The 25,296-nt window shown below is 45.5% G+C and overlaps 1 protein-coding gene across 1 annotated transcript in view; it reads right to left on the bottom strand.

Annotated features, from left to right (window-relative positions):
• The window catches only part of SNX25 (sorting nexin 25), an 830,371-nt gene that overhangs the window by 81,402 nt on the left and 723,673 nt on the right, over positions 1-25,296 (bottom strand). Inside the window, exon 15 of the mRNA XM_069199645.1 lies at positions 1,860-1,977. Within this exon, the coding sequence (XP_069055746.1) occupies positions 1,860-1,977 (118 nt within the window). The remainder of the gene's footprint in view (positions 1-1,859; positions 1,978-25,296) is intronic.

Here is a 25,296-nt window from a genome sequence, read left to right as displayed (position 1 = left end):
TTGCCTGACTTTCACTGTTCCACGATATGTTCATTTGTCATTACATGACACCCTGCCATTTCCCTTTTGGCTAACTCAGATTTCAACAATCGGAATATCATCTTATTTTCTGGAGAGACACCTCCACCAATCCCAGGGTTTATTGTTTCCCTATACAGAGCCTGACTGAGTTTGGATTACACGGAATGCCCTATGACAGGGATGTGTGCAGTGATGTATGTTGCACAAAGTGCCCATGTCCGTGCAAATACTGGAGACCAGCGTCTTTGTACATCTTTACAGGCAGCTCTTAACAGACACCTGTAAACAGGCTATATGGGAAATTTCAATAGAATCGACCTCAAAACTCTGCAAACTCCACATGATGTAACAACTGAGTTGATTTCACAATTCAAGTGTTAGTGAACTACAAAAGTATGTTTTGGCTTTTGTAGTTATGTCAAAGTAGCACTATCATTAAATTATCACAACGATTCAAAGAGAGAGGAAGCTCCATACATGTGCCTTCCACTTATGAGTGTTCTTGGGATGAGACCCGTCTGGGATGGAATGTGTGGTGGAAGGATGTCTATCATTAGGTGGACTATCTGATTTACTAAAGAAACTGCAGGTGGTATGTAATTTTAAGTAATCTTAAGACTTGATGAGTCTATACGCATCAGACATTGAATTTGCAATGAAGTAAATTGGAAAACTTCTGACGTTTTGATGGCTGGCACCTTGGAACTTACAATCTTATGAATTTAAATCATTTAGGGATTTCGGCAACCACCTGGGCCAACAGGCTGCTAAGGTTCAAAGACAATCACCATGAAAGTACAATGACATTGTTGCTGTCTTGCTACAACTTTAGCTGTAAGCCACAGACAGCACAGTAACCAATGACTTAAGCATGTACTTAAACTGGACTTAGGGTCTGTCACTTGCTTATAACTGGATGGCTTACTTACCTTTTCAGGTCGCTGTTCATGACTATATGGTTTTCCTCCCCAATCTTGTGTTTGCTCTGCCACAAAGAGCATTTTGCTCCCACCATATTTAAATTGGATAGGTTGTATCTTTCCAGAGTCGACGTCCGGGAAATGTTTTCCTATTGCAGGTTTATTTTACTTTTTGTATTAGAAGGAAGTGCAAGTCCCTTCCTCCTTCCTTTTCTGCTTGTTTTCCCACTCCACACTCTCTCTCTATCTCTCTCTCTCACACTTGTACCTGCCCCGCGTTCCCACTGCATGTCTCTGCAGCTCGTGGTACTAGTACTCCTATTCTCTCACCCCTCCCTGTTCCCCAGTGTCCAAGTTGAAATCTGAATTTAACACATGCAGTCCTCCGCCATCCACTGCTCTCTACTACTTGGCATTTGCACGGCATCTATACAAAATGTGACATCACCCAGGAATATAATAAAAAGGTATAGAAATACCTTTTTTTCCAAGAGGGCATCTTGAGCTACTGCCTTTGCCAATTCGTCTGCAGCAAAGAAGCACTAGTAAAGCCAGTTCTGGCAAGAGCCTTCTCACCATTCTACAAAAATGAGCAAAACCAACTTGGCAAGCAAAACAAACTGCCTTTTCCAGTGCTTACTAACATGGATAAAAAAAGGAATTGCAATGAAGTCAAACTGAAAGCTTACAAAGCATAGTATGTGTATTTCCATAAGGCTAACGTCCTACCTGCGAGTTCAAGTACCATGCATGGGAAGTAATACACACATTGTTGTAGTAGTGATTGCAGCACATACACCATGCAACTGAAAGAGCAAATGCATACTCTATCACACCACTGAAAGAGATGTCTTGCAATAAGGAAAGGAGCCATTTATTTTGTGCAGTGTTGCATCTACAGTGAATTAATGCACTTACTTCCATGCAGTTCGAAAATTTCTCCGATCAGCATGAAACATGGTTCAGCAAGAGCATCTCGTTTCCCGTCCACATCCTCCCCGAAGTCTGAGAGGTCAAGATCTTCTTCGGTATCTTCCTGGAATAAAATTCACTCAAGACTGTGAGTTGCTAATCTCCCCCTGGATAATATCCAAGAACTATTACTATTCATCATTCACTGTACATGTGTCGGAGGTGAGCGCCTGTCCAACAGCACTAAGTGAATACAAATATTACGTATGACCACAGTGAGCTGTCATGCAGAAAACGTGTAGAATGATTTCTTAACTGGCGCAGCTCTAACAGTGTTAACTTGTCATATGCATGAATGCTACTTTAGGCCTTCAAATGCTCACATAAGCTCTAATGACGACTCTCCAACAAAGTTTTGACCCTGGAACAAATTGTAATAGCGAAGTAGGCATTGTGACCTAGACCCATGGCAGACAGCATACTTACAATACTTCTATTAAGTGCAACCTGAACCTTCCACATTGTACCATATATGCATTTATGTGACAGGTGCGCCCTGTCAACGTTGGCCTGCATCCTGTACACCATGCATCAGTGATGGGTTCCTGAACCCATGGGTAGGGTATCTGCAGCTTTGCTCCCTTCTCATTGTACCCCAGGCATCTCAGGGCATGGTGGCTAGCACAATGGAATCTGAACCCTTGCCCCTGTATAGCTGTTCCCAATCACTCCAGCCCCCCTTTCAGAACAACTCTAAACTTCTTTATACACTTCATTTACTTTGACTGTGCACTGTTGGAAACAACATTCACTTCTGCCTCAACTATTTACAGACTAATATCAAATATATTCACAAACAAGGAGTTACTTATCTTTGGTAACAAATTATCTGGTAGAGGCATATTCTAAGGTAAGGAATCTGCAACTAGAACTTCCGCCAGACGTTAGACTGGACCTGGGGATTTTTCTTCAAGTAGTACCCTTGCGTGTCGTCGGTCGACTCCACGCTTGTCGTTGGCGTCGTGGTCGCCATGATGAAACTGAGGTCATATATAGGTGCCACCGTGGCATGCTGATGTTAGTTTCTTTTCATGCTGTTCCAGGCCAGAAACGCGGAGCCATGAAGAACACACAGATATACCAGAACTAGGGCCCTGAAAGGGAAGTCCCTGTCCCTAGAAATCAGTTGCAGAGTGGGGAGGATGGGTGGGTCGGTAAGGAATCTGCAACTAGAATATGTCTCTACCAGATAATTAGTTACCGAAGGTAAGTAACATGTTCATCTGATAGAGACTTCTAGTTGCAGACTCCTTACCTTAGAATAGATATCCAAGCAATACCATCCCCGGAGTCAGGTCTGCAAACTAAGATCATATTAGGAAGTCCTGAAGGACCGAACAGCCAAAGCAGCCATCCCTGTGGACCTGACTGTCCAGGCAGTAGTGTTTAGTAAATGTGTGCAGGGATGCCCACAGTGCTGCCAGGAAGATGTCCAAGACTGGAACTCTGAATGCTAACGCAGTGGTTGCAGCTGTTGCTCTGGTAGAGTGAGCACGCAAACCCTCAGGGGGTTGCTTCTTAGCCAAAGCGCAGCACCTTTTGAGGCAGAGAACAACCAATCTAGAGATCTTTCTCTTCTGCATTGCCCGTCCTTTCTTCACACCCACATAACCAATAAAGAGTTGACCGTCCACACAGAAGTCTTTGGTATGATTAAGGTACAATGCCAACGCTCTTTTTGGATCCAGACAGTGGAGTCTCTACTCTTCACAAGAAAGATGTGGGTGTGTGTATAAACTATGCAAATTGATGGATTGGCCCACATGAAAGGGCTTGATCACTATAAGTAGGAAAGAGACCCTGGTACGAAGCACCACTTTGTCAGGATGGACAAAGATAAAGGGTAGCATCGAAGAAAGAGCTTGCAGCTCACTCACTCTACTTGCAGAGGTGATGGCTACGAGGAAGGCTGTTTTTAAAGTGAGAAGCCAAAGAGGACAATTATAAAGAGCCTCAAAAGGAGCACACATGAGTAAAGTAAGTACCAGGTTCAAATCCCTCTGGGGCATTATGAACGCGGAGGAGTAAACAGGTGGGTAAGACCTTTGAGGAATCTCACAATAATGGGAGATTTAAACAAGGAGGGTTGATCAAGTATACTGAGGAAAGCAGAGCAGCAGATAGATAACCATTAAGGGTGCTCAAAACAGAGCCCTGCTGGGCAAGAGAGAGTATAAACAAAAGAACCTCAGAGGTGCAGAAAGGGGATCAACAGACTTGTTGGGACACCCTTCCACAAATTTATTCCATGGACAGGTGCATACCATTTTGGTGGAGGGACTCTGGCTGCCAAGATAACATTACAGACTTCATCCAGAAGATTGAAAGCTGTCAACTGCCGCAGCTCAATTGCCAGGCAAGAAGGCAGAGACCCGACAGGTTCGGGTGGAGAACCGTCCTCTGCTGCTGCGACAGAAGATCCTCCCGAAGAGGAAGTCTGATGGATCGATGGCCATGCTCAGAAGCTTGGGATATCATACTTTTCGTGCCCAGTCCGGAGCCACAAGAATTACTTGGGACCGGCGGTTCTTGATCTTCTTGAGAACTCTGGGCAGAAGCGGTATTGGTGGAAAGGCGTATAGGAAGCCTGAGTTCCACTTGAAACAAAAAGTGTCACAGAGCATGTGCTGCCTTGGAAACTCCAACATGCAAAACAGCTAATATTGTGCATTCTCTGCAGAGGTCAACAGATCTAACCAAGGCTCTCCCCACTGCTGAAAGAGACCTTGCGCCACCTTGGGATGAAGACGCCATTTGTGATTGACCATGCATTGATACCTGAGTTAATCTGCTCTGGTGTTCAGAGAACCCGCCAGATGTGGAACCACCAGGGATATGCCCCGATGTTCCAGCCACGTCCAGAGACACCGGGCATCCTGACAAAGGGTCCACGACTCCGCCCTACTTATTGCAGAACCCCATGGCGGTGGTGTTGTCCATGAACACCTGCACTACTTTCCCTTTGAGAAAGGGAAAGAATGCTTTCAATGCAAGTCTGATCGCCCTGAACTCCAGAAGGTTTATGTGGAGCCTGGACTCTGCCAGAGACCAGAGGCCTCTGATCTCCACCTCCCCCATGTGGCCACCCCATTCAAGGAGTGACGTATCGGTCACTACTGTTAGATCTGGTTGGGGAAGGGAGAGGGGTCTGCCTCTGACCCAACTGCGGTTCAAAAGCCACCACTGCACATCTTGCACAGTTCCCTTCGAGATCTGGACCATGTCATAGAGATTCCCCTGATGCTGCGCCCACCGTAACTTCAGGTCCCACTGCAGAACCTGCATATGCCATCTGGCATATGTCACCAGCAGGATGCAGGAGACAATGAGGCCAAGCAGCCTCAGACTCATTCTCACTGAAACCAAGGACAGAGGCTGAAACATCGGTATCTTAGCCTGAATCTCCTGAACTCGCCTCTCAGGAGGATAGGCCCGAAACTGCACTGTGTCCAGAACAGCTCAGATGAAAGGGAGCATCTAAGAGGGAGTCAGGTGTGACTTTCGCATGTTTATAGTGAACCCCAGCAAATGCAGGAGGTCCGCCATAGTCTGGAGGTGGGTGACGACAGCCTGTGGTGAGCCTGCCTTCAACAGCCAGTGTTTGAGGTAGGAGAAGAATGAAACCCCTAGCCGGCACAGATCAGCTGCGACCACCGCTATCACTTTTGTGAACACCCGAAGGGCACTAGTAAGGCCAGAGGGAAGTACGGTGAAGCAAAAGTACTTGTGACCTACCATGAACGTCTGTGTATGAGAATGTGAAAGTAGGCGTCCTGCAAGTTCAATGCTACCATTCAGTCTTCATGATCCAGGGCACAGAGGACCTGAGCCAGGGTGAGCATTTTGAACTTAAACTTCCTGAAGAAGAGATTGAGGGACCGGAGATCTAGGATAGAACTGAGGCCCCTGTCCTTTTAGGACAACAGAAAGTAGTAGGAATAACGACCACAAACTACTTCTGGAACAGGGACCCTCTTCTATGGCTCAGCTGGCCAAGAGAGCCGTAACTTCCTCACAGAGAAGGACCAAGTGATACTCCATCATCCAATGGTAGGATGGTGGCATGGCCGGAGGTGTAGTCTCGAAGGGGAGGGAGTAGCCCCTTCGAACAATTTGCAAAACCCACCTGTCCATCGTGATGGATTCCCAGTGGGGCAGTTGATGGCGAAACATGCCTCGAACTGGTCCGTGAAGGAATGACGGACTAGGAAGGTTTGGAGGATGCAACGAGGTGGGAGGAGGGACTGGGCCAACCGCTAGCTCCCTGATCCACGGGAACATTGGATCCTGCATCCTCATTCATGCAGGGGCTGGCCTCCATGCACGGCGGCTGGAGGAAACTGAAGCCACGAAAGGAGAGAAAAATGGACTGAGGGGGAGAGGAGAAGCTGCGAGGCAAAAGTACCAAGCCGTAGCTCAGGACTCCTTAAAGCGTCGAGTGCTGAGTCCGCTTAGTCTCTGAAGAGACGAGTGCCATCAAGGGGCATGTCTATAAGCGATTGCTGAACATCCCACGAAAAGCCAAATGTCCTCAACCAAGCGTGGTGCGTCAAGGTCACCATCTACGCAATTGAATTGCCTAGGGAATCTGTTGTGTCCAGTCCACAATGAATTGTGAACTTGCCTGCATCTCTCCTGTCAGCAACAGCTTGGGAGAGAGCGGCCCGAGCCTCCTCTGGGACCTGCGGCAGCACCTGCACAACCGTATCCCTCAAAATATGGGAATAGTGTCCTAAAAGGCATGCGGTGTTCAGGGACCACAACACCAGATTGGAGGAAGAGAATAACTTCTTCCCAAGTTGGTCCAGTCATTTTGATTCCCTATCTGGGGGTGAGAGGGTTGCGGATGGGAATGCACCAGAAGAGAATAAGCCTGGATGACCAACTCTCAGGTGTGAGTTGTTGGGTCTGGAATTTAGGGTCGTTAGTGCACGCCTACGGCAGCAGGCGATTGTCCTGTTGACAGCAGCCCCTGTGCTAGGTTTAGACCACGTCCCCAGCAGGATATCAGTGAGGGCTTTGTTAAAGGGCAAAAGGGGTACAGGGGTAGAAGCCCCGTTCTGAAGCACCTCAATCAGGAGGTTAGTCCTGACAGCCACAGAAGGCAGCTCAAGGGCAAAGACCTCAGCCACTCTTATCACGTCCATGCTATACGAGGCTCCCTCCTCTGTAGCAACGGTAGGGGGGAGAAACCATGCCAGGATCAGGTGAGGTATGAAGACCACTGACTTCACCCAATTTCTGAGGCCAGTCCATTTGAGGATCTTCTAGCTGGAATTCTAAAGGGTCCAGCGAACCTCTCCATACTCTCCGACTGGGGGTAGCTCTTCACCAGATCTGCGCTTAGGCTGGCGCAAAAATAAAAGAACTGACGCCAGCAAACAAGGGTGGTGCCTATATACGACCGCAATGTCATCACATTGATGATGCAAACAACAGATGGCGAGCAAGGATACTACTCGATGAAAAATCTCCAGATCCAGTCTGACACCTGGGAGAAATTCTAAAGTAAGCAATCTGCAACTAGAAGTCTCGATCAGATCATGAATCCGTTGGTCTTGATCCCCTGCCTTGCTTACCAGTCTCCAGCATTCTTTGTCACACACTAGTTCCATCTGTTCAGCTGGCTTCCCAGTTTGCACACACCCCACCTATTACAGACTCAACTTGCCACATAATTTTGCCATCACAAGTGAACATTCAATAAACCCTTAACCGTTACAAACTAGTCACTAACACCCATCTATTAATGCCTTTGTATGCTTGGTCAGTCTACAATAAAATGTATCTCATCATTTCTACTCCCACTCAGTTTTACTTCATTTCACCAGCATCAGAGATACCGCGATTGATCACAAGGCTTAAGCAACAGCTGCTGCTCTCCATGTCAGACATTTTTACTTTCACAAACTTGTTGTGCTTGTACCTCACGGGAGGAAGGTTCAACCTTCTCGTTAACAAGCTCCTACTGAAATCTCATGTAATACTCTTGGACACACTATAAATCTCTTTTCAAAATGTCATCAACACTATTACCTTTAAAACATACATAGGAATCATTTATATCTCATCCGGTGTCATTCAAATATTGTTTAACCAACTACACATCGTACTGTACCTATTCCACCCCTTATGTTATTCATCATTCTTGGCAACATGAACCTCAAATTTAATAATCACACACGTAATACCATCTTTTTGAAACTCTTACCTGATCACTCTCTCACGAGCACACATCACTGCTGGCTTGGTAAGAGTTCATCACAGTACCCATCTCTAACACACTTAAATACACACAACCTACTCATTGGCGCATTCTTCTCGGATCATGGCCTTATCCATGTGACTCGGGCTGGGCTGGCCATTTACCTCCTGCAACATTTTCCCGGAAGGCTGGGGAGCCACTGAAGGCAAGTTTTTGAAGGCCCACAGCCGCCTCTGTCACTCTCTCCTGCTCCACAGGGATTATTTCAGCAAGAGAATACACTGAGAGAGGAAGGGAGTAAAAGAGAGATAGGTGTGCGGGAGAGAATTGAAAGAAAGAAGCTGGAGAAAGACTGGAGGGGGAAGAGCGAGAGTACAGGAGGAGGAGACAGAATGAATGGATGGTAAGAAAAAGAGGGGAGAAAGAACGCAGGGCTGGTTTTTGCTACTACTTTCACCCTGATCTGACTCTACTGAGTGCCCCCCCTTTACTACCCAATAATTAGTCTCTATTCTCCAAGCAAGACATCACTTACTCTCTGCCTTCTTATCTTAATCAAGCACACAGCAACCAAACCAGGAAAAAAATATTGTACATACTATATAGAATCAGATTCAATATAATGATACCATTTTTAAAATTACTAATACGATAAGAGTCTGCTTTCCTGGATGCCATTGTTACGTAACAGACACAAAACGGTTCAATATTAAATCCATCTGAGTTCCCAGTAACCGTTTTAACAGGCAAACCCTTAGTACTAACTTGTGTGAGACATGTAAGAGAGTTGCAGAAGACAAGTTATTATTGTGTTATATGAAATTTGCCATTGTGGGGGGAAGAACAAGCACAGTTCAAAGTGTTCCTGTTAAAAGCAGTCCCAGTGGTATGTATAGATCAGTGGTACTCATAGTGCCGCTGGCGGACCACTAGCGGCCTGGCAGACCTTCTGTAGCTGCCCGCTGACCTTGTGGGGAAATTATCACTTAACATAGAAACACACGGTCATCCCTAAACACAAAAGAGGGCCACTAGAGCATGCACAATAGCAGCTTTGCTATGCATGCTCCCGTTCCAAGGGCCCTCCTCTGTGTTTCCTGTCCTGGAGCACGGGTGGCATCACACACTTGCAGTAGCGGGAAGCAAAGACCCTTTAAAAGTCAGCTGACTTGCGTGGTCTTTTGGAAGCTTCCTGCTACCTTCACCGCCTGGTCACCCGTGTCCTTGTTTGTGCACACACCTGCAGCCAGCTCCTGCGACCACCAAAGGTAAGCCCCATGATCTACTCGGTTATGGGTGGCGAGGGCTCGCTCTCGGAGACAGGCTCTTACCGGCTGGCTCACCGAGCTGTGATTAGCCAGCCAGTAACTCATTCAAACATTTTATCACCTCTCTCAGGTAGTCCGGGACGACAAGTCCTTACCAGCTGGCTCCCCGCACTAATCACAGCATGGGGAGCCAGCCGGTAACTCATTCAAACTGTTTGTCGCTGCTGTGTGACACTTTCCAAATTTCAGTGTAACTATGGGCGACATTTCAGTGACTATGAGCGACACTTCCTTGCAAACAAAATCAAGTGATGAAGACAAGGGAACCATAAATAAATATTGATTGAATCCTTTATCTCCTATTGTACACCAGCACCACCAACTTGTGGTCTTTCATAAACACTAGTCAGAGCTTACCTAGCAAAATAAGATTCAAGTTTCTGATTGTTCCAGTTCAATAAAGTTTTACCGCACTTCAGGACTAGCGTGACAATCTCAGGCATTGCGGTAATGCGGGATAATGTCCCCTTGTCATTTAATTGGCCACTGCCAGGTGGAGCAAATCACATCCCCCATCATAATCCTCATTCGTGGCCATTGCTTGGAAGGCAAGAGTCAATAAGAAGTGTCCACAATCATAGGCCAGGAACCAGAAGTCTTGAGTTGTCTTCAGGGCATCTTCAGAGAGGTTACAACAAATGATAGCTAAGCCAACAAGAATCCAAAGCATGCACCACCTCATTTTCCAAGTAATCATTATTCAAAAGAGTCAGAGAACGGGGCGCTAAGGTAAGTGTCATAGATTTTAATAAGAAGATGTGGAACATAAGGTAGAGCTGTTTAGCAGCCAGCAATCACAGCTCATAACTTACAGGGTTTACCTCTGTCATTATGTCAAATGTCCAGACACTCCTGGGCTAAAAACAATTCATGTGACAGACCGTAAGCTTTAGTTGGACAATCACTCAATGGCACCAAGGTAGCATGTTGGACTTGGGCATAGATGGCAATTGGTAATTCCATTTTAGTGCAGATTACACCAATTGTTTGTACAAGACAGCAAGTCAAGTCTCTATTGAACAGTAGGTACTTGACAAAGATGTTTAGATTTTGACACAGGCAATACCCTTTGTACAGAACTCACAAAATGCATAAAAAGGAGAATGCTTCATAGAAGTGTGTTTCACATTGTTGTTTGCAAATCCAGTACCAAAATCAGATCTACTCAAGTATCAGCACTTTCAACAAGGCAGCAACAAGGTTAGTGTTTGAAAGGCTAGTTTATTCATTTGGTTTAGCTGTCGGATTTGGGAAGGAAGCTTGGGGATATGCTGGAAATCTCTGACAGAACAGCACATTAACTGTGCCAAAACTTTACAGTAAATTGTGGCCCTTGGTCAGATATAACCTTTCCCAGGAGACGATGGGGCATATTTAAGAGCCCCACAGCGCCACTGGAGCATCACTTTTAGTGACGCTTTGGTGACGCTATGCATTGCAAGGTATTTGCAGGGTGACTTTTTGTGGCTTAATGCCGCCTTGAAAATATGGCTCCTTCACACGCAGCACTTTGCGTGGAAGGGCGTGCACTGGGTGTTGCTGTGGGCATCCACAGCAACACCAATTGCATTTTGACGCTGCCCCAGATTTACGAGTTTTCGTATACTTGAGGCAGCGGCAAAAGCTAACGCTACCCCAGGGGTGGCATTAGCAGGGTGCAACAAGGGGAAATGCTTTCATTTCTCCTCGTTATTTGCTCTTTCTAAGTGTGCTGCAGTGTGCAGCACACATAGAAGGAGCAAATCTCCATTTAACATTGTTTTTGTGTGCAGGAAGGTGTTTCTTCCTGCACAAAAACAATGTACCCCCTTAACGCAGCCATCCTTGCACAATGGTGCAAGGATGGATTTGTTAGCGCACAGCAGCAAATACAGCGCCGGTGCAGGGGGAAACACGGGTGTGCCGCGTTTTTTTTTTTTTTTTTTATGTGGCGCATCCCTGTGTTTTCAAAATGAAGGTTCGTGACGCTGCCAAATTTGGCACACCGCCATGCACAGTCATTTTTTGTTAAATCTGCCCTCATATATTATACAATGTGGAGTGAGTCACAACTGTGCTATTTGAGAAACAGTAGATAACTTGGTTTATGATAAGAAGGGAGCTATTTTGGTTAGGTTCTCAATGTCAGTTAGCACTGCTGTAATCCCTTGGTTTCGGAGAAAGAGTTTGACAAAGTTTGATTAGGAACTGTAGAAGGACTGTAAGGGTCTGTAGTAGTCCTTGCAGCATGAAGCAATCTACTTGTCCCCTAGAGCAGATGTCACAAATAGGATTTACTCAATCACATTATCATTTTTGTTGGACTACCAGAGGTTTTGAGAGGCCACACTGCATGTATTCTACTAGCCTAAGTGACTTGCACGGGTCAATAGATAACACTCTTTTGACACTTGAGTAAATATTTTAGGCATGTAGGTGCAATATTTTCTGTTCAAATGGCAACTCATTCTCTAGGATTTGGTTGGGGTCCTCAGTCACAAGGGCAACAGGTCTTTGACTCCTTCATGCAATAATTAGGTTCACAAACTACCTTAGTAGCATGACTTCAACACTGCTCATCCAATCTTTGGACTCTCTGGAGAGCGCCTAGAGAGCACTGCGTCAAGTATGTCAAATAAGTGGGCTTCTATGACAAAGGCCATCATGTGTGTTAACAATTGCACGTTTAATCGCGATGTGCATCCTTTCCTCTTTACACATCACTTTGTATGGCTAAACAAAATATTACTTTTGTGTTGCTCACAGAGGTCTGTTCCGCAGCGTTGGTCCATCTGTCGTGAGGTGGTGCCGGTCTATCGTTCGTGAGGCAGTGGCGGTCCATCGGTCGTGAGGAGGTATCGGTCCATCGGTCGTGAAGTGGTGTTGGTCCATTGGTCGTGAGGTGGTGTCGGTCCATTGGTCGTGAGGTGGTGTCGGTCCATCGGTCATCAGACTGTGTCAGTCCATCAGTCGTGAGGGAGAAATCTTATTCCTGGTCGTCGTTACTCATGCTGATAGCTCTGCAATGGCCTACAGTCCAGTTACTAAGCCTTGCAAACAACCCAGATCTATACAGAGTGAACACAGGTCATTCCAGGCAGCAGGAGAAGAAGAATATGTGTTTGTTGACTGGCCAAAAGAGAAAGCCGCCTATTTGCTTTGCAAAGAGAAAGTAAATGCTCTTAAGAGATATAACCTGGAATGGCACTACAAAACTCGACACGCAGGATACATTGAGAACTTCCTATTGCACTCAAAACTGCATTCAGCAAAAGTGGCATTGTTAAAGCAATTGCTTCTTTCCCAGCAGAAGCTCTTCCTTTGCCAAATGAAGGAATCCAAGGCTGTTACAGAAACATTATTCAAAATATGCTACTTGCTTGTCAAATATAAAAAGCCATTCACGGGTGCAGAGCTGGTGAAGAAATGTTTCCTTTCAGCAGCTGCAATTTTGTTCGAAAACTATAGCAACAAAGCCAGCATTTTAAAATATATCAATGCATTACAGCTATCGGATTCCACTTGTGCGCGCAGAATAGAGGCAATCAGTGAAAATGTCCAGGAACATGTGATCAAAGCAGTCAGAGAGTCACTGTTCTTCAGCATTGCCATGGATGAGTCCATAGATATAGGAGATGTGGCCCAGTTATTAGTTTCGGTGAATTATTTGGACCAATCACTTCACCCCAAAGAACAGCTCCTGTGCCTTTTACCACTGAAAGGGCACTCAAGAGGAGAAGATATACTGGACAACATCTGCAACAACTTTGAAACATATCACATACCACTGGACACTCTTGTCGGCATCACAACAGATGGGGCTCCTACCATGGTAGGCCATGACAGAGGCAATGTATCTCTGCTTAAAACAAAGATTTCTGGACAGACTGTGATAGACCACCACTGCATTATTCAACAGGAAGTTTTGTGTGCAAAATTTAAGCACGGAGACCTCAATAACGTTGTGAAACTTGCAGTGAAAATTGTTCATTTTATTTGAGCCAAAGCCCTTAAAAATAGACTTTTTAAAGCTATGCCGCAGGATTATGAAGCTGAATATACAGACCTCCTGATGCGCACTGAAGTGTGATGGCTAAGTAAAGGGAAAGTTCTGGAGCAGTTCATTGCTTTGCTTCCTGAAACTGAAAACTGTAAACCGTAGAGGTCAATCATTCCCAGAACTACAGGTTGTGGAATGGCTTTTAATGCTCCATTTTCTTTCAGATCTATTTGCACACTTCAATGCTCTAAATTTGATGCTACAAGGCAAACAACAGCTTGTGTGGTCCATGATGAATGGTATTTTCTCATTTGAAAGTCAGATTTCTCTATTCAAAGAACAACTAGATGTTGCTGACTTCACCCACTTCCCAAAACTGTTGGCTGTGACTCAGAGGTTTTCTCAATTCAGAGCCCTCAACCCTCGGTTCCAGCTGATTAAAAACCCCTGGATGGTGAGTGCATGAAATCTTGATGTTGAACTTATTGGCATGAAAAGGGCACAAGCACAAATGGAGCTGATAGACATGCAGCACAATTCAGCTCTTGAAGCATCTTTTTTAGGGCAGGCACCAGAAGAATTCTGGAACATTGTGCTTTCTGACAAATTTCCTGTTCTTTTTACAGTGGCCCAGAAAGTAATTTGTATGTTTGGGTCAACATATAAAAGTGAAAGTTGGTTTTCCACAATGGAACTGTTGAAGAGTAAACTCAGAAATAAGCGAAGAGACTTACATCTGGATCAACTCTTAAGGCTTGCTGTTTCAGACATAGTACCAGATTACAGGACAATAATAGAAGACATGAAGCGTAAAATAAGTTCTTAGTATATCTTCCTGTGACGTACCTATTTTTCGGCCTCAGTTAAACCTGTGCTGAGGTTTACCATGCAATGCCTCTTAAGAATGCTATTGTATGATAATAAAAATGTATTGTCAAAATATCCTCCTTGTAGCTTTGTACTTATATCTGGCTTCGAAATACAGCGCCTGTTTTTTTACACCTGTAGCCCCGCCTCTTCGTCCCCCACAGGCCCATGGTCCCCGGCAAAAGGTCTGTGAGTACCCAGGGTATAGATGATGCTGCCAGGTCTTGTTTTGGCACCATAAGTTCCAAGCTACATTGTGACATGGAAGCAGTATGAATGAATGCCAGTGATTATGAGTATGAGTGATGCAGAAATTCTGTGTTAGTGCCCAGCACAGGGTGGCTCAATGTACCTGCTTGTGCCCTAGCTAATAAGATGAAACACAAAGCAGTGACTGCCTCTTTTTACTCCTGAAGTGTATTGTGTACAGCTCATACACTAAGTGGTAGATTGAATTAATGTATGAAATGTAGGCAGGGCAATTTCAGCAAAACCAGTGCAAGGATCCTTTCTGAGCTGCGCATAGCTGCGGAACATGTTCATGATAGGGACCCTAATGCTTTTATAACAGGCACTGGCAAAGCCAATAGGCCTCATCCACAGGTGAGCTATTGGTGCTGGCGTTCAGGTGGGCGTGGGTAACGGGTGGGGTTAGGTAACGGGGTGATTATTAAAAAAATGCTGCCATTTTAAAGATTCTGGGGCTCCCACCAAAACATACTTCAGTTGTTTGGTGTGAATGAAAGTTTAATTACTATGCAATATTTTTTAGTATCATGCAGGCCTGAATATTAATAAAATGGGAAATAAAATGTAAATATTTTTCTAGTAGAGGTCCCCAAAATACGTCTTGCAGCGGCCCAGAAGTCCTCAAAATGAGACTGAGGAAGGAAGGAGGGAGGGAGCAGGAGATGGGGCTCAAAGAAGAAAGGAAGGAGGGGAGTGGAGTGGAAAGTAAGGGAGAAAAGGAAGTGAGGGGTGAGAGAAGGGAAGGAAAGGCCAGGACACAAGAGATAGTTTTGACTTGTCAACCGTACTAGCAAGGGAAGCCCCAAGATGTAGTGTGGGTAGGATTGTCAAATGCAAAAGTTTCCCAAATTCTAGAGTACAGTATGTCTCTGACCTTAAGCAAGCAGGTTGCGGAACCGGTATATTTGACGCAGGTTTCATGGTGTCTGAGGTTGTGTTATGTTCTGTACACAACACGAAAAGACACGTCTGCCTTGCTAACTTTATTCTTGTCTTGATAATAGCAAACGGTGACTGCACAGCCAGAGCTCTTTCCTCCAATTGTCCAGCTCCTGGCAATCCAGATGCTCTAAACATTCTGCATTGACATAATTACATTAACCCCTTCCCCGCCACGGATGTAATGGTTACGCCCCGTGGCGCAGCGCTCACGTGCCACAGACGTAACCATTGCGTCCTGCTACCAGCCCTCGGTGTAAGCGTGGGCCGAGATGGAAGGAGAATCGCTCCCCCAGCCTCCAAACAGGCAGTTTTGTATTTGATAATTTTGATGTGTCCACATAGTGTTTTGGGGCATTTCCTGTCACAGGCACTAGGCCTACCCACACAAGTGAGGTACCATTTTTATCAGGAGACCTGGAGAAATGCTGGGTGGAAGGAATTTTGTGCCTCCCCTCAGATTCCAGATCTTTGCAGCACCGAAATGTGAGGAAAAGGTGTTTTTTGGCCAAATTTTGAGGTTTGATAAGGATTCTGGGTAACAGAACCTCGTGAGAGCGCTTCAAGTTATCCCATCCTGGGTTACCCTAGGTGTCTAGTTTTTAAAAATGCACAGGTTTGGTAAGGTTTTCCTAGGTGCCGGCTGAGCTAGAGACAAACATCCACAGCTAGGCACTTTCTGAAAAAACACATCAGACTTCAATGTAAACATTTGATGTGTCCATGTTGCGTTTCTGGTCACGGGCATTAGGCTACCCACATGAATGAGGTACCATTTTTATCGGGAGACGGGGGAAAACAGAATAGAAGAACAAGTGTTATTGCCCCTTGTCTTTCTCTACATATTTTCCTTCCAAATGTAAGACAGTTTGTAAAAAAGATGTCTACTTGAGAAAAGCCCTGTAATTCACATGCTAGTATCGGGACCATGGAATTCAGAGATGTGCAAATAACCACTGCTTCTCAACACCTTGTCTTGTGCCCATTTTGGAAATACAAAGGTTTCCTTGGTAACTATTTTTCACTCTTTATATTTCACCAAATAAATTGCTGGATACCAGGTACACAATGAAAACCCATTGCAAGGTGCAGCTCCTTTATTGGCTATGGGTATCTAGGGTTCTTGATGAACCTACAGGCCCTATATACCCCTGCAACCAGAAGAGTCCAGCAGACTTAACAATATATTGCTTTCAAAAATCTGCCATAGCTGGAAAAAGCTATAGAAGAAAAAGTGGACAGAAATTGCTCTTTTTAACACCTCAATTTCAATTTTTTTTTTTATTTCAGCTGTAACTTTCAGTAGGAAAACCTTGAAGGATCGACACAAATCACCCCTTGCTGAATTCAGAATGTTGTCTACGTTTCAGAAACGTTTAACTGTCCGTGATCCAGCATTGGTTTCACACCCATTTCTGTCACTAACTGGAAGGAGGCTGAAAGGACTAAAATAGTAAAAATGGGGTATGTCCCAGTAAAATGCCAAAACTGTGTTGAAAAATTTGGTTTTCTGATTCAAGTCTGCCTGTTACTAAAAGCTGGGAAGATGGTGATTTTAGCACCGCAAACCATTTGTTGATGCCATTTTCAGGGAAAAAACCACAAGCTTTCTTCTGCAGCCCTTTTTAGCTGTATTTTGGCTAATTTATTGGCCTCCTCCTGGGGAACCCACAAACCCTGGGTACCTCTGGAGTCCCAAGGATTGTCGGGGAAAAAGGACACAAATTTGGCATGGGTAGCTTATGTGGACAAAAAGTTATGAAGGCCTAAGCACAAAATGCCCCAAACAGCCAAAAAAACGCTTGGCATAAGAAGGGGAAAAGGCCTGGCAGCAAAGGGTTAAAAATTCAGTGCAAACACAACAGTATAATGTAAAGGTAAACACAACAGGTGGGCGTGGTATAACAACAATTACTGGGTACAGAAAGGAATACCAAGTAAAGAGCACTCGATCCCTGAAAATGGAAAAACAAAATATTCAAAGCAGCCAGGGGCTGTGCAAAAATTGTTTAAATGTAAACCGCACAAACACCTAACACTAACTACTAAAAGTAAACACAAATCTCATGCTGCTAAGGCTATCTATTGGGTTATCTCGGCAGCAAACAACCACCAACTTAGCACATTACACAACCGTTACCACTACAGTCTGGATTTGCTCCGTATCTAACAGGTAGTGTTCGCCTCCAATCGAAAAACAATATACGTATATGTGAAGCTCAACCTGATGAAACGCCAGGGGTATGCGGCATGTGTTAGCAAATTCTGAGGCACCCAGGAAGTTGTGCGGCACTCAGTTGTATCGGTTACCATATGTGTCAGCGTCTTCCCCGCCAAAAATCTAAATACTGTGCACTTTGTACTGCTAACTCGCACTCAGACTGGATCCAAAACCTGGTTCTCCTGGAGAAGCTTCAGTGAAAAACCGTAGAGCGTTGAAAGCTGTGCTTAAAGTCGACCACTGGAGTCCATCATTTTCGACCGCAGTGACGGCTGACAGCCGTTCAGCGAGGCAGGACAATTGGAATTCGTGGCATATAATTTCTCAGTCATAATAAATGACCCTGTGCTTTCTAAAGACCGCTTTGCACCGTCCGCCTTGTTTCCTTTCGGCTTACAGGTAACACCTTCTAAAGTGGCTGGATTGTGAAATGTATGTACCCATCACATCTGTTCCCACAGTCCCTCGGTCGCGTTAAAACACTCAGAATGGGTGCTGCGACGCTTTACTGCGGCACAGAAACACCCCAGGATCTAGCAATTGAACTACTAGAACAAAAGGAGTAATCATTCGTCGTGAAACAATATTTTATTCCTCTAGGTGGCAGTGAAGAGACATATAAAAGTTTATTGTTGGTAACTTTACACGGGGCTTTGTAAAAAGTCCAGGATTTGCACCAAGGTCATATATGGATTAACTCCAAACTCTCCATACTCTGGAGGACTTGTACAGAACAGAAATGTAGATGTTGTCCTTTTTTTAAGTTTTGTTCATTTTGCAGACGCATTATGTGCATTCCATGCTGCATCTGAATTGCCCAAATCCGGAAGATCCGGGGCGGGAGGGCGCATTGGGTGGTGGTGGGGGACTAGAATAAAGTGGTGTGGGTGGGAGAGGAAGAAACAGGGATGGAGTGGGGGAGAAGGTTAAAAAAAAATAAAAAATACTATGATCCGTTCAACGTTGGCCATGTCACAGCGCTTTTTTGGAGAAACAAAAACTGTAGTTGAATCACAGCGCTAGAACGGTTGGTCAGTAAAGGGAGTCCAGGGGCTGCTCCTCCGTTAGGGCGGAGGAGCGTCACCCCCCCTCACCAGCAGTGGCAACTACTAAACCTTTACCAGGAAACGATAATAAACTGAGTTTATCATTGTTTTCTGGTAAAGGGGCAGGGCCACACGCGTGATGAGCAGCGAGGGGGAGTGCTCCCTCAGCATGTACGTTTGGCCGGCCGTCTCTGGCCCGGCCAATCACACATGGACAGTAGGGTCTCTCCAGCCCAGCAACACAGTTGTCGCGCTGGAGAGGGCCTGTACAGGCTCCCATCTGCCTGGGAGCGCCCTGGCTGTGTGCCCCCAGCCAATCCTGATGCTGCTCTGTGCAGTAAGATGTTAGCTCTGCGTATTCCTTTACGCTAGTTGAGCCGAGATGCAGCCGGCGAGTAGGATATCGGGCTCTAATGCTGTGATTAAGTCACAACCCCGTTCTGCTAGCACCTCGTTGTGATAACCAAGGCACTGTTGCTTTTTGTCCTGAGGAGGCCGTATGTGATAAGGCCGAAACGCGTCCATTATATCAAATGAAGGAGTGGCTCTTGGAACTTTGAATACGATGGAATCATTCGGGGAATGGATTGAACTCTCATCTTAGTGAATAATTGTTTTCACTACATAGGATCTTTTCTTCCCACAACAGTCACTACCTGGCAATACGACTGCTCACCACTAGATGGTTTAGCAGTTCTTCTTTTTATGTATCACGGTGCTCTTGTTTTTGTATTTGTTTTTATATGTGTTATGTTCTTGTACAGGTGATATTTGGACTTTAGGATCTAATTGCTCTAGTTAGGAATAAAGAAATTATTTTTCAGTAAAAAATTAAGGTTATTACTCAGACATATTAATATATATCTATCCTTGCTGGATATTTTTGTCTTCTTGCTTTCTCTTCGTCCCCAATCCAGTCTGGTTACAGGGACCGCCCCTTTTTTTTGACGTAGCTGCTCTGTGCAGTGTCAGGATTGGCCGAATGGGAGGCTGGGAGCCTGCGCCTGCGTGCAGCGGCGGAGGAGGAGACGAGCGGTGTGCGGCGAGGGAAAGTAAGTTGTTTTCTTTTTTTTAATTTAATTTAATTTAAATTAATGTTTATTTCCCCCTTACAGCCTCCCCCCGCGCTGCACTGCCTCTTCCGCACCCCACGAGCCCCTACTGGAAGGGACACCTAATTACTGGTAGTTAATCCGTGTTTGGTCCAAGCACCAGCGAAATGAATGAAAGTGATGCAAGGGAATTGTTGCCCAATAACAAGGCAGCAAAGAAGAGCGACTACACTCCAAACGAATGGTAAGTAATGGGCGGGTTCCAAGCCAATTATAGTACACAAGAGTCTCGCAAGAGAGAGAGCATGCTTTCGCAGGCTCATACAGCCTTACTTTTCGGACCACTGCAATGTAAGACTAAGAACAGGAGTACTGCATGAGGTGCTTTATGGAAGGGCATTGATTCTGGAGACAACCCTTTACACAATCATCTTTGTTGCCATAATCTGGATACTTGAGCTTTCACAATGGAAAACTCTGTCCTTCTCCATGTGAAGGAAGATTACACCATTGTGCTTCCACTTACCCTGAGGGGGACTTTGCCCATAATTTAGCTGCAAACCTGCTGACCACTACACATAAACGTACGCTGAATAGTGAGCTGAAATCTTACAAGGTGAACCCTACTCCAAAAACTATTGTGGAAGTAGGTCCTGGTGCCTTCTGAATGGTCACAAGGGTATCTTAGGAGGCTTTACGTGCCCTGAGTGGTTCATAGCAGAAGCAACCATCATTGAAAAGTGCTTAGAGTTAGGGGCTGCACTTGTACTGCTTAAAAGGGCACTAAATCAGTAAAAGTGCAGCACAATCTGGTGTTTTCTGGTTTCCACCCCCCCCCACACACACACTTATACCTGGTTTTAACCCAATACACACTTCTAGCAAGAAGACAAACAGGCCATTTTAAGAATGTGTATCTTCTTAGATTAATCATTACTGTTGTTATGTAGTCCTTCTAATACAAGGTTTTTAAAATAGGAGTTGAGAGAGGAGCCACATGCTTTTGTTGCCCATGCATTATTTTGTTCATAGCTGCTACCTAACTGTCCTAAGCAAATGAACCTCCTCCCAGGACCTGAACTCCCAGCTGGCCTACCCAATTCAAACTAAATATTCAATCAAAAAATTTATAGCACTTGCACCTTTTTCCGTGGGTGAAATAGAGAGTAGGAGGACATACCCTCTGTTACGCTCTTTGTGTTAAGACACATCATTTGTTACCTCATGGCAGTCCATATCAGTACAGGGCAAGTCCAGATTCACCTATGAATACCTTTTAGCATTGCTAACTCATGGAAAAGGCTAAAGTGTAATTTTCACGTTAAGTGCAGAGACGCACTGCGGCCGATCCCTTCGTCACAGACGCCAACTCCCAATCATGTGGTCTCATCACCAGAGGGCCCTGGTGTTACTGGTCATCACTGCAACAGTCTGCACACATGTTCCTCCAGATCCTATTCTTCATCCCTGAACACTGGAAGCTGTGTGAAGTTGTCTCATGTTGGCATGCCATGTTTTTCAGATCACCATGACTTAAGTTCGGACACAGCTTTTGTTTTTCCAGCCTATATTATTATCACAATGATGGTTTGTTCATTCCCGAAGAAGCATCTTTGTCTATTTCTTCCGTTCATGAATGTTGTTAGTGGCAGCCAAAGTGTTCACCCAGACCTAGGAGTCTGCACTCAGTGAAAAGGTGGAAGGCACCTTCCAAATTAATGTTTAGTTTGCTAGAGAAAGTGAGTTAACATAGGGCCAAACTGGCCTCCGAATACAGAGAGGAAGTTTGGAAGTAGACCTCCCGCATCAACCACAAAAACATAGCAACAAGCACAGACGATTTTACACCACTTCCCTTTGAACCCTGCATCACAGTGGTGCATCCAATGCAACATACATTTAATTCTAGCAAAGTTGGCCCCTGTCTTATTGATTGCTATTCCTGTATTTCAGTATTTAACACGGAAGTCTGGGTACAAACGGATGCAAGAACTATGCCCCTATAATAGGCCCAGGGCTGCCACACCTTGGGGTGTTTCTGTGGGCAGCCCCTAGCTTGTTAAATATCTATCTCAAGGCCCATACAGTGGTCAAGCCCTTTATTCCAAACAATAAGCAATGGGGGGGAGGGGGTGCCTTCCACATTTCAATGATATCTCTTTTTGCTAATGTGAGTCCCAAGAAGAGCAACTGTCTTTTATAGCAATGTCCACCAATGCCCTCTGAGCTATGGAGAAGTATCACCTTGGGATCTAGCGGAATAACCCAGGAGAGAACATCCCGGAGGCAAGTCGTAACACCCAACCAAAAGAGAATTTTCACTTCCAAATTTAAGAGAACGATTGGAAGGTAAGAAGAGTGCTCCTCTGGAGGTCGGCCTACTTTGAGAAAAACCACGATCTCGGGGTGTCTCCAATCCAGAAGGAGCACTGATTTCTCCAACGCTGAGTGGATCACCCCCAGGAGATGCTTCTTCAGCTGGGGCATAAAGGCTTTGAAGAATTCACTGGGAACCAGTTAGTGCCTGGGGCCTTCCCGGTTCGCATCTCCGCCAGGGCCAATAAGAGTTCATCTTCTGTTATAGCCTCATCTAATATGGCTCGAACCTCATTTGACAGAGCCAGCGGGCAGAATGTCTCAATGAGTTAAATAATTTGATCGGAGTTAGCACCCGCACACTGGACATACACTGACACATAGTAGGCCGCAAACCTCTGGGCCACTGTGCAGGTGTCTGAGAGGAGTCCACCCTGGACATCACAGATCACTGGTAAAGGGGAAATATTGCATGCAGCCTGGCAGAGCCAGTGCAACAACCTACTTGAATTTGTCACCCCATTGATATATGCAACTTTGGGTCGCTTGCCATATCTGTTTGGCGTCCTTTAGGAGCAGTTGTTGACATCGCTGCTAAGCTAAGTTGCTGTCTCGTCACTATTTGGCTGTTGACCGCTCTCTTCCAGGGTACGTATCTGTATCTCTAGCTCTATCAAGCTATGAACCCTGTTTCTACGTTCCCCCACTCAAAAGCTGATGTCTATGCCTGAATCATCAGTTTGAGGGCTTCCCAGAGTATTTCTGTGGAAGGCGCGGATGAACTATTATGGTTGAAGTATTCAATTATGGATCGGTGCAGCATAGTCTTATACAGCAGGTTCTGCAGTTGCCAGGGGAACATACGCCAGTGAAATACAGGGCATACAGGTCCCACGCTCAGTCACAGTGTCACCAGGGAATTGACTGAGAGTGTCCTGGGCAGAATGTCAGTCTGACACCCTATGGAGGAATCTGCCAGGGACCATCATATAGTCTAGTCTTCAGAAAGAGCCATGGACGGTCGAGTAGGAGGTATACCTCAATTCTCCTGGATGATATGCCGCCAGGCATCTCTCCAGCCCAGAGTAGCTACTAGGGAACCCAATTTGGACCCCACTGGCCCCCGCTCCTGCCACCTGTCCTGCTCTGGGCACAGCACATCATTCAAGTCACCCCCATCATAGAGAGGCAATCAACTATGTCTCCCCAAAGCTCCACGATTTGATCTATGAATGATTTTCCCAGAGGTTGGGGACATAGATATTGCCTAGACTTCGCCATATAGTGTGACTGTTACCAGTGTGTATCTGCCACATTTACGTAACCACGTTTTGGTGAGTAGAAAGGGGATTCTGTGGTGAATCAAGATGCCGGTACTCCGCGAGCCCCGCGTAAACCCAGAGTTATATACTTGTGTCTAGCCATTCCTGTCAAGACAGGGTACTTTGGAGCCCACTAGGTATGTTTCTTAAAGGAACAGTATGTCTACTCCAAGCCTCTTAGCCTGCTTTAGTACAGTCAGTCATTTGGGGCAGAATGGTGAGTAAGTGTGTCACCCAATGTGCGTCAAAGTGAGTGTATGTATTCAGACTGTGCATGGCTAACTTTTCCCTCCCTCCTTCCAATACTTAAGAAAAAAGGAAGTATCTGTTGCCGTAGATGTATGCCAGGAGCCCCAACGGAGGCCCCTAAGGGACCATCGGCAATGGATTCCCATAACCACCCCAACCAAACAACATGTGTTAGAGAGGAAAACCCTTTATATCTAGGGGTGTAGTCATATGGTCTATTCCACACTATGCAACATTTGGAGAAATACTTAAGCGTCTGTCCCTTGGGGGGCCCTTGGCTAATAAGACATGTTAGTCCAGCGGTGATAAAGACTCAATCATGGGATAATAAGATCAAGCTGCAGTTTCTTGACTCGATCCTCTCCAGGACGACTGGGACCAACTGCAACACTTTCCAGATGGTTTGGCCAGCAGGGGTTCATCTATCACTCTGGAATGAATCAGAGTCCATAGGGCGGCATATGCAGTTTCTTCAAAAGTAACTTATTTGTCCAAGCGAAAACTTCTTCTGGGGAGTCAAATAACAGTGCTCCCCGGGCAAAGCAGCATTAAAGGGGATTCTGAGATCTCTTAGGCACTGTTTCGCCGCTGTGAAGGATTGGACCTGTTGTACCATTTTCCTGTAATCTGGGAATATAACAGTAGGAAGCTGGCCTGGTGTGTGGTGAGCATTTGTGGTGTTATCACATTACACCAGGTCCCGGTATCCCCTATTAGTGAGGTGTAGACAGTATCTAGGAAGTCAGGGCTCTCAAGAGGAAGCTGTGGATGAGCAGCCAAGACTTATCTAGGAGACATGCAAAGCTTAAGCAATACCACAGTAGTCACACAGCACTTACACGCATGAAAGAACCACACAGTATTACAAAAATAAAGCTACTTTATTACAGTAACACAAATACTAAAATACTGTATAGGCACTAGCAGGTGAGTGAACACACTAGTATGTACACATCAGAAGTCAGGAATTGGCATAGAAAGCAATAGAAAACAGTGAAATATCAGAAAATACTAGAGAGCCTAGGGGGAGACCCAACCATATACTAAGTAAGTAGAATGCGAAAGTCAGTCCCCCACCCAAGGAGGTGAACTCTGTAGAGGGGAGCTGGAGAAAGTAGGAACCCCAAAAGGTAAATACCAGGGTGCCCCCAGCAACCAGGAGAGAAGAGGTTAAGTACCTGGTTTTTCTCCAAATGCACAGGTAAACTTTGTAAAAGGACTGTGCAAGACCCAAGCAAGACTGGAAGAAACCAAAGGTGTATCTTGACAGAAAAGAACCTGCAAATGAAGGGGACCAAGTCCAGTTCGAGTTGGTGTGTCCGGTTGGGGCAGAAGTCACTACCCACACTTCTGGAGATGCACAACCAGGTTGACGGTGAAGACCAGGAGTTGGCTATGCAGCACAGGAGCACAATAAGAGTTCGAGGAGTGATGCAATTGATGTCCCACATCGGAAGAAGAGTTTCAGTCAGTCAGTGGTGTGGAAAAACCACCAACAAGCCTTGGCAAAGGCAGGAGTATCAAATGAAGATTTGCAGAGATCTGGGGCCAGGAAGGTCCAGGGGGCTCAACTGACAGAGGAGAGTCCCAGGTGACCCTCAGCAGTGAGG

This window comes from Pleurodeles waltl, chromosome 1_2, assembly GCF_031143425.1.
Source record: "Pleurodeles waltl isolate 20211129_DDA chromosome 1_2, aPleWal1.hap1.20221129, whole genome shotgun sequence".
Taxonomy (NCBI): domain Eukaryota; kingdom Metazoa; phylum Chordata; class Amphibia; order Caudata; family Salamandridae; genus Pleurodeles; species Pleurodeles waltl.
This window is presented reverse-complemented; position numbering and strand designations above follow the sequence as displayed.